The following is a 14,338-nucleotide window of genomic DNA, read 5'->3' on the forward strand; positions in this document are numbered from 1 at the left end:
CTCATGTTCAAGGCATTAGACAAGGGCAGCCAGTATTAACGTCTGGATCTGTGCACAGCTGAATCATCAGACTAGGTAAGCAAGCAAGAACAATAGCGAAAAATGGCAGATGGAGCGATAATAACTGACATGATCCATGATAACATGATATTTTTAGTGATATTTGTAAATTGTCTTTCTAAATGTTTTGTTAGCATGTTGCTAATGTACTGTTAAATGTGGTTAAAGTTACCATCATTTATTACTGTATTCACGGAGACAAGAGCCGTCGCTGTTTTCATTATTAAACACTTGTAGTCTGTATAATTCATAAACACAACTTCATTCTTTATAAATCTCTCCAACAGTGTAGCATTAGCCGTTAGCCACGGAGCACAGCCTCAAACTCATTCAGAATCAAATGTAAACATCCAAATAAATACAATACTCACATAATCCGATGTATGCATGCAGCAAGCTGTGTGAACTTTGTTTATGCAGTGATAGAGTCGAGAGCTCAGGAGGGGGCGGAGAGCTCGCGATTTAAAGGGGCCGCAGCATGAATCGGCGCATTTCTAATTATGCCTCAAAATAGGCAGTTAAAAAAATTAATTAAAAAAAATCTATGGGGTATTTTGAGCTGAAACTTCACAGACACATTCAGGGGACACCTTAGACTTATATTACATCTTGTAAAAAAAACGTTCGATGGCACCTTTAATGCTTATTGATTCATGTTATTCATCCATTGAGTCCTTGTGATTACAATTAACAAAATTAGACTAAAGTAGCTTGTGTAACATGATTTTACTAGTTTTCTAATTGACTAGCGTAACTTCAGTGCTCTTTTAAATGAATATTCCAGGTTAAATACATTTTAAACCCCATTAGCAGAATCTGTCTAATATTCCTGTTTTAACCCGGAATATGATGGAACAATTATTTCAATAAGAAGTGAAAGCATTTCAAGATCGCTTTTACATAACCAGTCCCTTTAGAGTTTTTGATTAGACCATTAGTGCTTTGCTTTGGCTCCAGGGCCAATTACAGCTTCGTTTTATAATAGTATCATTTAGTACCTGTTTGTGTTTGTGTGTGCCGCCTCGCATGGAGTCACGGGGGTTGATTCAAGTGCGTCGGCTGCAAAGCGCCGACACATCTGAACACAGCCTTCAATCTCCATACTAGGCCCCCTGTGTCACACCTGTCAAACTTTGTCTTACATATGTTCTCCCTCTGCCCCCCACCCTGACCTCCATCCTTACCTATCAACCCCTGCTTGAGACCTTTGTTCCTCCATTTCCTTTTCAACAACAACTTTTTTTCTCAAACATTTGTTCATTTGTTCAAATATCATTATCACGTAATTTTTTCTTTACATCAATCTTTACAAAATGCTTGACTTTATCTGTCAATCATGTTCCTGTCATCCTGTAAAACCTTCTCATGCTCATTCTGATCTTGTGGGTGTGGTTCACACTTATCGGCATATAATCTGCCCATATTTGACCCTCCGTACCCCACCCTTGTACCCTGGTCCTCTGCCCTGTCGCACTTTCCCTTGCCCCTGCAGCAGTGTAAACAGCGCCCATAGTAGTGCCTCTCGATCCTCTGGTGGCTCTCAGACTCACTCACCCAGTTCGTCCTGTCGCTACCGCAGCCTGGCCCAACCGCTAACAACCGCTGCACACCGCCTCAGCAGCGTCTCCTCCCACGACTCTGGCTTCATCTCCCAGGACGCCAACGTCTACTCCAAACCCCCATCACCCATGCCCTCCGATATAACCAGTCAGGTATTTATTTCTAGTTTATTTGTGTTTAAGTTATGTCCTGCTGTCTTAAAGAATGTTGGTAATATGAAGTTATACAGTACATTTAACTGAGTGATATATCAGTCAAACTAACCCATGTAAAACAATAGAGCAACCATATCTATTGTTGTAATAGATGGTAAATATTTATTTATATACACTACTGTTTGGGGTCAGTAAGATGTTTAAAAAATGTTGTCTTGACGCACAAAAATATTTTATTTCCCATTTTTTGGTTCCTTTTCATCATATACACTACTTATCAAAAGTTTTGGGGTCAGTAAGATGTTTTAATGTTTTGAAGGAAGTCTCTTATGTTTACCAAGGCTGCATTTATTTGATAAAAAATACAGTACAAAATTATGAAATTTTATTACAATTTAAAATAACGGTTGTCTATTTTAATATATTTTAAAATGTAATTTTTTTCTGTGATGGCAAAGCTGAATTGTCAGCATCATTCCTCCAGTCTTTCATTGTCACATGATCCTAAATTCATGATCATATTTGAATAAAGCCTAAATTAAATCTAAATTAAAAATCTTTGACATTTTTGATCAATTTAATACTGTATATGTAAAATAATCTGTATATGTAAAATAAATTGGAGGGGGGGTTGAAGGTTGTAAGGGTGAACTACTTTCGCCGCTGTTTGTTTTTCAGCAATACAAGCTGAAATTGATGCCCCACATAATAGCTTGAGGAAACCACATTGTTACCACACATCTGTGTCCCAACTTTAAACATGGAGCAAGATTCCCTGTCTGTATCTGAAAGATTACAGTGACCTCTTGTGGACAAAACTCATACATACTGTATTTCAAAAAATTCTTGACCAATGGTCAGAATGTGGGTGAGGCAGATTTTTTGCATTCTCTGGAAAAAGTGTTATAGGAAGAGCTTGAAATTTGCTTGTGAAGCTTCATATGTGGAACATAGGCTTTACATTATTTACGCAGATTATGTACTTTCTTAAGCAGGTTTCTTCCAGTAAAGCAAGAGAAATTCACTCGTCTCAGAGCTTACATGCTACTCTCTTACCATGGGATCAAAAGGCGATTTTTCCTGGCTGTAAATCTATCAAATACATGGCCGGGATGTGTCACTGAAGAATAAGCATATTGAGGGTCAACCTAGCATAGAAAATTCAGAAACACACCTTGATTCATACATATATTTTTTAGATGGTAGCTTAAGGACATGAATAAACAACCCTGAATCTTTTTAATTTCTTTTTAGTCAAGCAGTCAAGAGTTTTGGGCTGAATTAATTACAGAGGTTTATTACTTAAGCCTCTAACCAGGATGTTAAAGTATTAAACAAAAAAACTCTAAAATGTGGTATATATGAAAACAACCAGCAGATGGCAACATAATCATTAAACAAAAGAGAGAGAGAAAGAAAGAGAGAGAGAGAAACAATGTGCTCCACTAAGCACTAAGAAAAAAGTAGCATTTAAAGGGTTAGTACACTTTAAAATGAAAATTCTGTCATTAATTACTCATCCTCATGTCGTTCCACACCCGTAAGACTTTCATTCTTCTTCGGAACACAAATTAAGATATTTTTGATGAAATTCGAGAGGTATGAACAACATGAGGGTGAGTAATTATTGACAGAAATTGTATTTTTGGGTGAACTAACCCTTTAAATTTAAATCTTATTGTATGTCCTGTTTTTTATGTTGTGTTGCGTTTCATTAAAGCATTAAAAATGAATTGCTTCATGTAATAATTAAAATACATGAAAAAAATTTATTCTAAAACATTATTATTAATGTTAAGCATTATAAATGTTAATTATTACAAATATTTATAAGTTTGGGGCTGGTAAGATTTTAAAAATGTCTTTAAGGCTGCATTTGATTTAAAAAAAATAAAAACAGTAATATTTAACTTTTATATTTAAATTGTAATTATTTTTATGAGAGCTGAATTGTCAGCAATGTCACGTGACCCTTCAGAAATCACTCCTATATGCTGATTTGGTGCTCAAGAAACTTTCTCATTAGATTCTGCTTTTTGTGGCAAATGTGATACATTTTTTTCAGGATACTTTGATGAATTTATTTGTAATAGAATTTTCTTTTTGTAACAGTGTAATCAATTTAGTGCACCCTAATGAATAAACATATTGATTAATGAATAAAAGTATTAATTTCTTAAAAAAAAAAAAAAAATGTACTGACCCCAAACTCTTTTCCTCTCCAATAGTATTTCATGTAGCAACACTAAATATGACAAGCCGAAGGACTTCATGTCTTTTATCTGTTTATATATGAAGTGTGCATAGCAGTATACCACAACATATCCAAAGAATTCAAACTTTGACAGAGGCCCTTTTATTGTCTCTCTTGCAGAAGTCATCAAGTTCAGCGTCCTCAGAAGCGTCTGAGACCTGCCAGTCAGTTAGTGAGTGTAGCTCTCCAACCACAGTAAGTACGGAGCACTCTGTCCGTCAGACATACATATGCTGAAACTGTCAGTAATATTTTGTACTGTCCATCTGACCGGTGAGGGTTTTGATGCTGACTGGCAGGTTGGGGTCTTCTCTTTCTTTCTTGCCGGTTTCAGCTTTGTGTTGTCATCAGATCTGATCTTCCCTGCCATGTATCTGCAAAGCCACACACACAAAGGCTCCCATACCCCCGTGTAAAGGGAAGGGGGTCTCTCGCTACTCTGACGGTCTCGATCTTATCTCTCCATTCCGCAGTTTGGCTCGTCCTTCGCTACCTTCCGCCCTGCTCTCTCTCACACTGGCTCCATCAGGCCTTTCTCTGTCATACTTCCTGCGTCCCCACCCTATAACCGCTCCCCTGGATCCAACACACCCTCTCCCACATCCAAGGTTCCTTGCTGGAAGGTTTGTCTTCATTGGCACTTCTCATTGCAGTTTTGTTTATTTCCTCTTCATTTATGTGCGTACGTGTGTGTTCAATATGTGCCTCCTGAATAACACTTCTTGACAGTGTTCTGTTTTGGTTTCATTCTGCTTAACCTCATTCATTGCCTCATTTTGCTTTTTAACACGCACCTGTTCTGTTGGCTGTTTGATCCTGGTTTCAAATCTCCGGCTGTGAGATTTGCTAAACCGAGCAGGCCACGGAAGGTACATGTTAGTTTAACCAAGCAAACACTGAGATTGGGCTTTTTCTAAAGCACATAAGACTCTTTTTGCTGAAAGGACACTCAAACTGCTGGATCGTGGGCCAGTCTTCTCTCCCGCCCCTGAGACCGTTGCATTTGTTGCTTTATACTGCCTCGAACTAACCGCTTGTACTTCCTCAGGACTGGTCCAAGGTAGGTTCCAGTGAGCAACCGCTGGCCAGCACGCTTCAGAGGAGGAAGGAGCCTCTTGATAGGCTGAGGGAGACAGAAACCTCTCCTCAGTCACAGGGCTATTCTGGGATGCATTCAGAAGACCCCCAGAGGCCAAGGATGACCCCGGCTACTATAGCTGCCAAGGTAACTTTCACCATATGAAACATTCATCATGCAAATTTTTATTTAAAAAATGCCAAGCGTTTTTTATTTGGCGAAGACATAATGTGCCTGATTGCTTAGGGCTGTTTTTTTCAAATATGGATGGTTCTGGCCTTGAGAACTTAATAAGGCTGTGGGTCCTAACCAGCACACTTCCAAGGGGGTCAAATGATTGCTTAAAATGATTATTATTATTGTTATTTTTTAAATTACTTCAAATTAAGCTAAAACAGTTAAAAATCAAAATGTAAACTGACATCAGATTTATTTGAATTTATTCCCTTAACAACTGCTATTTTTAAGAGTTCTCATGATCTTGTAGACCTGGATATATTAAAGCAATAAGCCCTTAGCTGTTACAAAATTCACTGTAAACCACGGCTTCACTGGGCTTATTGCTTTTATAAAACTGTTACCACACAATACAAATATTAAAGCAAAAACATATGTATCAATGAAACTTTCATGAAGAAAATCATTAAAAGCCTTCCTTCCGCTGGAAAAAATAGCCCCTGACCGTGAACAACAGAAGTTACATTTATTATGCCGTTAGATGGCGGCATGGAGTCACTCAGTCGCAAAGACTTTTATAATGAATCTTGTTGTAAACACAGAAAAAGGAAAATGCTAAATCTGAATGCAGGTAATACACTTGGTCACTCGATATCTCTCTCATAATAATCTTTTACATAATGCAGTAAGCTTTAATGAACAAAATCAATTGAGAAAAAACATATGTTTACATTGCTAAGAGTTGTTGTGAAGACACTCAGTGGCGCAGCGATACATGTAATTCAGTCAGCTGTATGTTTTCGGGAATTTTACAACGCTTTGAACTGGGCTCAACCAATCAGAATCAAGGGCCAGAACTGTCCCGTTTTATAAGAGGGAATTTTAAAAGTGTGATTTATACACCTGGTCAAGTCATGGAAAATAATAAAAATATAAATTTTTATAGTTATGTCAAGCTCTAAAATAAAGTATACGAGGGTAGAAATTGCTATTTGTGAGTAAAATAATTTTAAAAACCATGTAATGACAAACAACTAGAAAGGTCATTTAAAAAAGTCATCACAATAAACCACTGTAATAACTATCACTGTAGTTTGTCCATTGACCATGTCCAAGATTGGACATAGATTCATCAGAATTATTTTTTATATTTTTTGCAATATCATAAACTTTTCAATCACAGAGTCATTTCCACTGCATCTCAATTGATGTATTGCATTTTATGAATTTTCAGAGCATCTTCACAGTTAGCATAATAAATAAACATTTTAATTCTACTTTTCTACTTTACATTATTGATTGGAAATGGCGCACAGTAAAAATATATTTTTTAATTATTTTCCTTTCTTTTTTTTTTTTGATATTTCATATCAATCATGCTTTTTACCGACACTGGTTTTAGGGCTGCACGATTATGACAAAAATCAAAATTGTCAATTATTTCCTTGAAATTGTAATTGCGATTATTAATTACGATTATTACAATTTACATTGAATGATGTTTTGAAATAGCTTTATACCAATGTTTGAAGCAACTGCATGCCATATTTTATATGAAAATAAACAAGCTGAAAACACTCTTCCTGAAAAACTTTTACTGCTTTTCTATAGCAGTAAAATAAAATTAAGCCTCAAATGTCAACTATACATTGGTTTGGTTTCTTCTTTAAATAAAAAAGTAAAAATATGCATGGTAATATAATGTTATACTAAAACTAAATTTTAAACAATGGAAAAACCCTTAAGATAACCTATAGAAAAAAACACACACATCTTAAGCACACAGAATAATGTAATGGACTTTTTTCTTTTTTTGTAATTGCGCCTTTGAACGATTATGTAATTGTGGCATCCGTAATTGTAATCATGATTAGAAATTCTAATAATTGTGCAGCACTAAGTGGTTTCTCCTTGATAAACAAGTACTCCAATCTTTGAAAAAACTCTTTGTTTGTTGTTCACTCCATAATTGTGGGACAATTGCAATTCATGTACAATGTATCGTGTCTCACAATAAAATTTACATAATCCATTTCATTCATTCATTCATGTTTTTTTTTTTTTTTCATTTTATTAATTCACTTTTCATAGTTTAATATTCAGAGTCTAGGTATATATACACGTACACATTAAACTAAAATTGTGTAGTCTGTGCTTGATGTAACTGTATGTATGTATTGTGTTATGGTGCAGCATGGTGAGGAGGTCTCTCCAGCTGCTAGTGACCTAGCTATGGTGCTGACACGAGGCCTCAGCATGGAGCAGCAGAAGAGCAGCCGAGACTCCCTTCAGTACTCTAGTGGATACAGCACTCAAACAACCACTCCCTCCTGCTCAGAAGATACCATCCCCTCACAGGGTAATACACTGTCAGAAACACCCACATTTACTCAGTAATTCACAGCAATTTCCTCTTTAAGTGGGATTTTTTTTCTTTGTCAGGCTCCGATTACGATGGTTACTCAGTGAATGGAGACACTGAGGCTGACGGTCAGGCTGAATTCGATAAATCCTCCACGATTCCCCGCCACAGTAATATTGCCCAGAACTACCGCCGCATGATACAGACTAAGCGTCCCGCTAGCACAGCAGGCCTGCCCAGCGGAGCGGGCGCTCTGGGTGGACCACCGGGCGGAGGGGGCGGCACAGCCACCATCCGCCGAACACCATCTACAAAGCCTGGGGTGAGGCGTACCCTCTCCAACGCTGGCCCTATTCCTATACGCCCACCCATCGTGCCAGTCAAGACCCCCACTGTGCCTGACTCACCTGGTGGGAACGCAGGCCCTCCCGCCCGAGTGGGCAGCGAAGAATGTGTCTTTTATGTGCCGGATGACGCCTCCCCAGGAGCGCTGGAGTACGTGAAGGCCTCTCCAAAGCGGCTGAGCCTGCCTAACACAGCCTGGGGTTCAGGGGGCGTGGGCGGCTTAGAGATGAGTGTGTACGGCCAACCGGGCGAAGAAGATCATCTGCTGGCTGCCAATCGCCACAGTCTGGTGGAGAAGATCGGGGAGCTGGTGGCCAGCGCTCACGCCTTAGGTGAGGGCCAGTTCCCTTTCCCCTCACTTCCGAACCAGCCCCCGCCGGGCCCTGAGGCCGAGCCAGTGCCCCAGGAGGGTGAGGACATGCTGAGGTCTATTCGTCGAGGGGTGCGACTGCGCAAAACCGTCTCCAACGATCGCTCGGCGCCCCGGATTTTGTGATGCCTCCTGGAGAAATGGGAGAATAAGAGCGAAGTAACCCAGAAAAAAAAAAAAAACTTCACAATGACTCTCTTTAGAAAGCGAGCTATGAAAAAGAGTTAAAAAATTAAATGTTTAAAGTCATTATAGAAATAATGAATAACAGTAATGAAAAAAAAGTAAATGATATGTAACAGCAGGCTCAGGCCACTATAACTCTTAGCGTGTCCGAACGCATGTTTGTCTTATTAACACGCTCATCACCGCGGGATAGTTAAACTGTAGTGAGACAATTAACTACTGAAAGAACAAGGGGCCAGGATGTTTGGGGGATTTTTGTGGTCCACTCCAGATCTTCGCATGGTCCCCCTAGAATAACGGCCCTCCTCAAACTATGGACCCCGGGAATCAGTGCTGGAGAAGCTCACGGGGTACGCAGGGGCTCTTTGCAAATCTTTGCCCTCCACAACGCTCTCTCTAACCCCACCCTCACCTCCAGTAAAATTTGACATCGCATCCTGAAAGTCTAGTGGTATCGCTGTTGTGTGTTGGTCTGCAGTCTGGAGGTGAGCAGGGCTCTGCTGCAGGTCAGCTCGTGTTACATAGAGGGACAGGATTTATCTTTTGTTTGTACACTTCCGTGGTCTTGTTTTATTTAGGAGCAGGTAATCGCCTCCTAGTTCCTATGAGTAGGAAACTTTCATGTCAGGTATGTGGATTTTTGTAGAATTAGGGTTTAAAAACCATCACGATAATGTGGAGCAATAATGCTTTTTTTCCTTTGTTGGGGGAAGGTTTCAAAGATCAGCTTTTACTAAAGCTGTACATTTTTGGTGTTCAGGTGTCTTCGGAGAAGAAGATGCTTTCGAAGACTTCTTGTCGAGTCTAATTATGGCTTATTTTAAAAGAAAATGAGAAATAGAAAGGATGCAGAGCACTTTCAAGGTGTAGTTTAGACCACTAGTTGTCACTGTGGCCACACTATGTGTGGTGAATGCTGTGAGACGCCGCGGTCACATGCCCTGGTACTTAGGGAGACAGATATGAGTAGCAATGTCATGGTGTAGGAAAAAGAGAGTGATGGGATGTGAAGGAGGTAGGAAGAATGATTTGGAATACAGTAGGGTTCAATTTCTTAATGTTATTTGTTAATGCATTAACTATCATGAACTAGTAATGAACAGCATTTATTAATCTAGGTTAATGCTCATTTCTACTTATGTTTCAGGCTGTATAAATTAGCAATTTTATTCTTCAAGGACACAATTTGATCAAAAGTGACGGTAAAGACTTTTATAATTTATCAAAAGATTTTTATTTTACTCTCTATTCATGAAATTATTTTATTTTACTCTCTATTCGTTAAATTGAAAAAAAAAAAAAAAGTTTTCCACAAAAAAATTAAGCAGGATAGATCATAGATCATGTGACACTGAAGACTGGAGTAATGGCTGCTGAAAATTCAGCTTTGCCATCACAGGAATAAATTTGATTTTAAAATATATTAAAATAGAAAACGGTTATTTCGATTAGTAATGATATTGCAAAATTTTCACAATATCATTTTTGATCAAATAAATGCATCTTTGGTGAGCATAAGAGACTTCTTTCAAAAACATTTAAAAATCTTAAAAACTTTTCAATGATATTATTCATAAACTTCCATTAACCTAGACATATATGTTGTTCACTGTTAGCTTATGATACCTATTGCATTAACTGTTTACCAGTTGAACCTTATTGTAAAGTGTGACTAATGATCTTGAAAGGGAATTGGTTTATGCATTATATTTAATTTCCAATTTGAGCTTCTAAAAATATGAGTTTTTCAGGAATGTTCTTTTACTTGTCAAGCTTCAAACCACAGTCCCCTGATACATCTGTAGGAGGGGTGGAGAGAACGAGCTAAGATGAAGGCACACACCTGGCTGCCATTTTTTGGGACATAAGAATGAACTTTGGATCTGCAGAGGGAAGAAAGGGATTAATAAAGGAGGTGGAGAGAATGAACTCTGGAAAGAAACTCATCCAGTTGTTTATGATAAAAGCATTCCACTGCCTGTTATAGATGATATAGGAGTAAATACCTATGACACGAAAGGTCGCTGGTTACCCCGGTTCACCCGACGTGAAGAAAAACAATGCTCTGTGATGATACTGGATGTGGAAGTGATATGTAGGAGGTCAAAACATAGTTTTAGTCATGTAGTGTCTGTTTGTGAGTGACTTTCTGTTCTCCCAAGAATCCCTATAACCCCTGCAGTCATAAATAGTGCTGTTGCGCCAGACACTTGCTCCTTTCTCTGACTTTTGGGTTATTTTTGAATTATTTATTTTGCAGCACTCTGTTTTAGGAATGCCTGTAGCGTGTTCAAAAGGAAAAAGTATGTCTGCTTTGTGACAGTATGTACGAGTGTGCCGATCTCTCACCGAAAATAGTGCCGTTCTGGAACTCAAAGGCCGTATTGAGAGCAGGCCGGAATGAAAGAACAGGGTTACGGCAATTCAAAGCCCACACTGCCATCTGATGAAAGAGCAGGTCAGAACTTTGTATATATATATATATATATATATATATATATATATATATATATATATATATATACACACACACATGCGTATACTGTATAAGACGGTGAACAGTACTAGTTGCTTCACTAAAAACAAATGTCCCACATAAATGTTGTCTTGCAATGGGGTGGGTGAAGAATCAAAGATAAGTGCATTGATTTGGCAGCAATACAGTGAAGTTTGCTGGACGAAGATAGAAAAAAATATCTGTTACATATCCACATATTTCATGTGAAGCTTCATGGCCTGCAAATCACAAACATACAGCTCTCAGAGGTTCAATTCGCAGCAAGTACACAGACACGTAAAGGCAGGAAAATACGACAGGAAGAAAGATGGAGAGTGGATGAGAAGTGAAAGAGAAAGAAGAATGAGAAGAGTAAGCATGAGAAAGACAAGGCCAGCAGAGAATAATTGCTGAAAGAAATAGGTGGGAAGCGAAGCGTAGAAGTGAGAAGGAGGAAAAGACACAAAAGCTTGATTGCAGGTAGTTGGCTTACTGTTGTCTCTTTATTGTAACGTCAGTCTCTGTGGGTTTCTGCTCCCGAGGTCGAAGGAAGATGACAGTTAAAAGCACCTCTGGAGGGAACTGAGAGAAAAACGGTCACTGTCACTTATGAGCTCAGCCTTCAGCTTCTCAATACCCACATACTCACTCAGCAGATAGACTATTTTGGTTCTCAGGTGAATATAAACACATTTTCTCTTTGTTTTACAGTGTTTGACATCATGTTCATTTGTCTCCCACTGAATGTCATAATATGATCATTGCTCACTATAAGGCAGGCTCACGATTTAGGTGTAGAAATATGATTTCTTTGATCTGTTATCTTGCAGCTGAAATTTGTGAAGCTCAGAATTCAGTTTGTCCAATATACTCTTGTGGAAATTCGTAACTATTTTATGTTTTTTGGCTAATTTTGGATCATTAGTATGAATTCATACAGTATCATTCGTACAATCTGGCTTATGCCTCACTGATGATTAGCTTTAGACTTGGACCTTCATGTTTGTTTGTTTTTTTTTTTTCTAAAAGTCAAACTTTTCTGTACAAATCACATTGTACAAACTTAATATATATTTAATACGACATCACCACCCCGTAAAATAGTTACTTTTTCTCTTGAGATAGGGATGGTTTGTTCCTGGAGCACCCCTGCATGGTTATTATCAGGTATTATCAGGGAAGAAGCGGTTTATAAGTATATGTGCTTTGATGATGTGTAAATGTGATTTTTGAGGGCAATATTTTATTTTAATCCTAACATCATCTCACAACTTCCTCCTTTGCTCTTATGAAGAGCTATCTCAACTGTCTCCCACTTTCATCTAAACAGAAATAAATAAATGCATCCCTTACAGATTATTATTTTGAGGGGATTTGCCTGGAGAACCATTAGTAAGTAGCACATAGGACACACATTTTTTTAAACTAAACAAGTGTCTTCAGTTCTGCCTTTACAAAGCCTATATGTTGGTAAGCCAAGCAAATGCCAAAAAAAGAACTGAATTGGCTATCATTTTTATTTACATTAAATATTTGACCAAATCCTATAGAGTTAGCACAATCAATAAGTATAATGTTAGCCTTATGCAACTTTATGCCTTTTTGATATTCATTCAGTCCAGCCTTTGCTCTGTCATGCCATTTCCTTTTGCGTTGTGTTTCACATCTCTAAAATGGCTACTGACAGTAAATGATTTTGTGGCGCGGGTGACAGAGGGATGAAATGCTCATTTAGCCCGCAACACATGCAGCCCCCATCATTCTTATCCACCCGCTATTCTTCGAAAATGCCCTGAAAGACACCCGTCTCCCACGCTCGGTTCAGCCACGACGCTGCGATTTCCCCTCGCTGTCATCTCCGCCTCGCGCTCGTGCCTCGTGGAGGGAGGGCTTGGCAACCGGGTGTCATGGAAACTGAGCCGTGTGTCTTACGCCATTAGCTGCGAGTCTCTCTTTTCCACTCGCATACAAGTAGCATCACGCACATGCCTCACAACAGACCACAAACCGCAGGCTCTACGGCTCAACACTCAGCCGGTGTACTTGATTATGTTTTTAAATTTCATTTTCGTGTAAAAGATATGACGTGTGCATTATTTTTTTTTTTTTCGTCCGAGCCCATCCCCTCCTTCATCCTCTTGACTGAAATTGAGTAACGCTACAGGTTCTGTTGTGTCTGTCTTTCTTATTTCTGCTTTCTCGCTTACTCTTCTGCTTTAATTTATTGTGCTGTTTTCCTAAGGCTAATTTGCCACTGTTGCTGATAACATAATTTCCTTTTTGGTAATATTTATCCTTCTAATTTTTGTTAAGTTTAGTCACAGCTAATGTAACAAAACACACTGTGATGATTCCAGTATTAATAAAAGTTGTACTTAAACAGTGTGAGGTGAAGAATATTCATTTGCATTGTGTTAACATTTTTTGTGAGGGAAATAAAAGAAAGAAAATCAATTTCCTATTTGGGAGGGTTGGAATGGTGTATGGAAGCCCATAAACAAAACAAAAAAAATCTTTCTTTTTAAAAGGTCGAAATTATGAGATACAAAGTCATAATTATTAAATAAAAAGTCGAAATAATGACAAAAAGGTCAAAATTGTGTCACAAAAATTGACTTTTATGTGGCAATTGATTAACATTCCCATTTAGAGCGTGCAAGGTTTATTTCAGGCGCCAGGGGGCGCCAAAGCGTTTGTGACTAAATTTGTGACTGCAATTCAAGAATCAACAGAAAGTTTGTTCTAATTGTTCAATATTATGTGTAGAATTTGAAGTTGAAACATAAATCTTGTCTTTCAGACTTAAAAATAAACAACTTGCAAAACCTCTGTAATTAAAATTACAAGTCAGTCTCTAAGCGCCAATCTTGTGCATATCAGCCTTATAATAACGACTTTCAACAGTAGAGAGAAAGACCGAGATTGGCAATTCAGCTTTTGTGTTATTTGCCGAGAAAGCCCCTTAAGGTGTATAAGACTGTCCCAGCTGCACACTGGACTGCTCAGAGCTCAAGTGTGTATCTTTAATGATAGTCAAGTCGCTTCATCTATAGAAAACACTTGCGCAACTTAATTAGAACGTCTTCTGAGCTCGTCATCTCTCTGGAGTGTGCTTAAACCACACGAATGCAACTTTAATTAAAAATAAGTAGGCCACGATTAATTTAAGAAATCTTAACAATGATATTCAACGGGACAATAAAGGGATTAGAGAGTTTAGAACGAGAAAAGAGTGCTCGAGCTCGTTCAGTTTACCACGGCGTATTTACACGATCATATCCATGCTGGATAGCC

At 38.3% G+C, this 14,338-nt stretch overlaps 1 protein-coding gene across 6 annotated transcripts in view; it reads left to right on the forward strand.

Annotated features, from left to right (window-relative positions):
• Positions 1-8,548, forward strand: part of mtss1lb (MTSS I-BAR domain containing 2b) — a 66,687-nt gene extending 58,139 nt beyond the window's left edge. For 2 of the 6 annotated variants that reach the window (XM_048185210.1, XM_048185211.1), the window contains 6 exons: positions 1,553-1,772; positions 4,150-4,224; positions 4,503-4,652; positions 5,078-5,254; positions 7,478-7,643; positions 7,727-8,548. In XM_048185210.1, the coding sequence (XP_048041167.1) occupies positions 1,553-1,772; positions 4,150-4,224; positions 4,503-4,652; positions 5,078-5,254; positions 7,478-7,643; positions 7,727-8,487 (1,549 nt within the window). In that variant the 3' untranslated portion in view covers positions 8,488-8,548. The remainder of the gene's footprint in view (positions 1-1,552; positions 1,773-4,149; positions 4,225-4,502; positions 4,653-5,077; positions 5,255-7,477; positions 7,644-7,726) is intronic. The other 4 variants (XM_048185212.1, XM_048185213.1, XM_048185214.1 and 1 more) reach the window with 3 other exon arrangements.
• The last annotated feature ends 5,790 nt before the right edge of the window (positions 8,549-14,338 follow it).

The sequence above is a fragment of the Megalobrama amblycephala genome, linkage group LG3, assembly GCF_018812025.1.
Source record: "Megalobrama amblycephala isolate DHTTF-2021 linkage group LG3, ASM1881202v1, whole genome shotgun sequence".
In the NCBI taxonomy this organism is placed as follows: Eukaryota; Metazoa; Chordata; class Actinopteri; order Cypriniformes; family Xenocyprididae; genus Megalobrama; species Megalobrama amblycephala.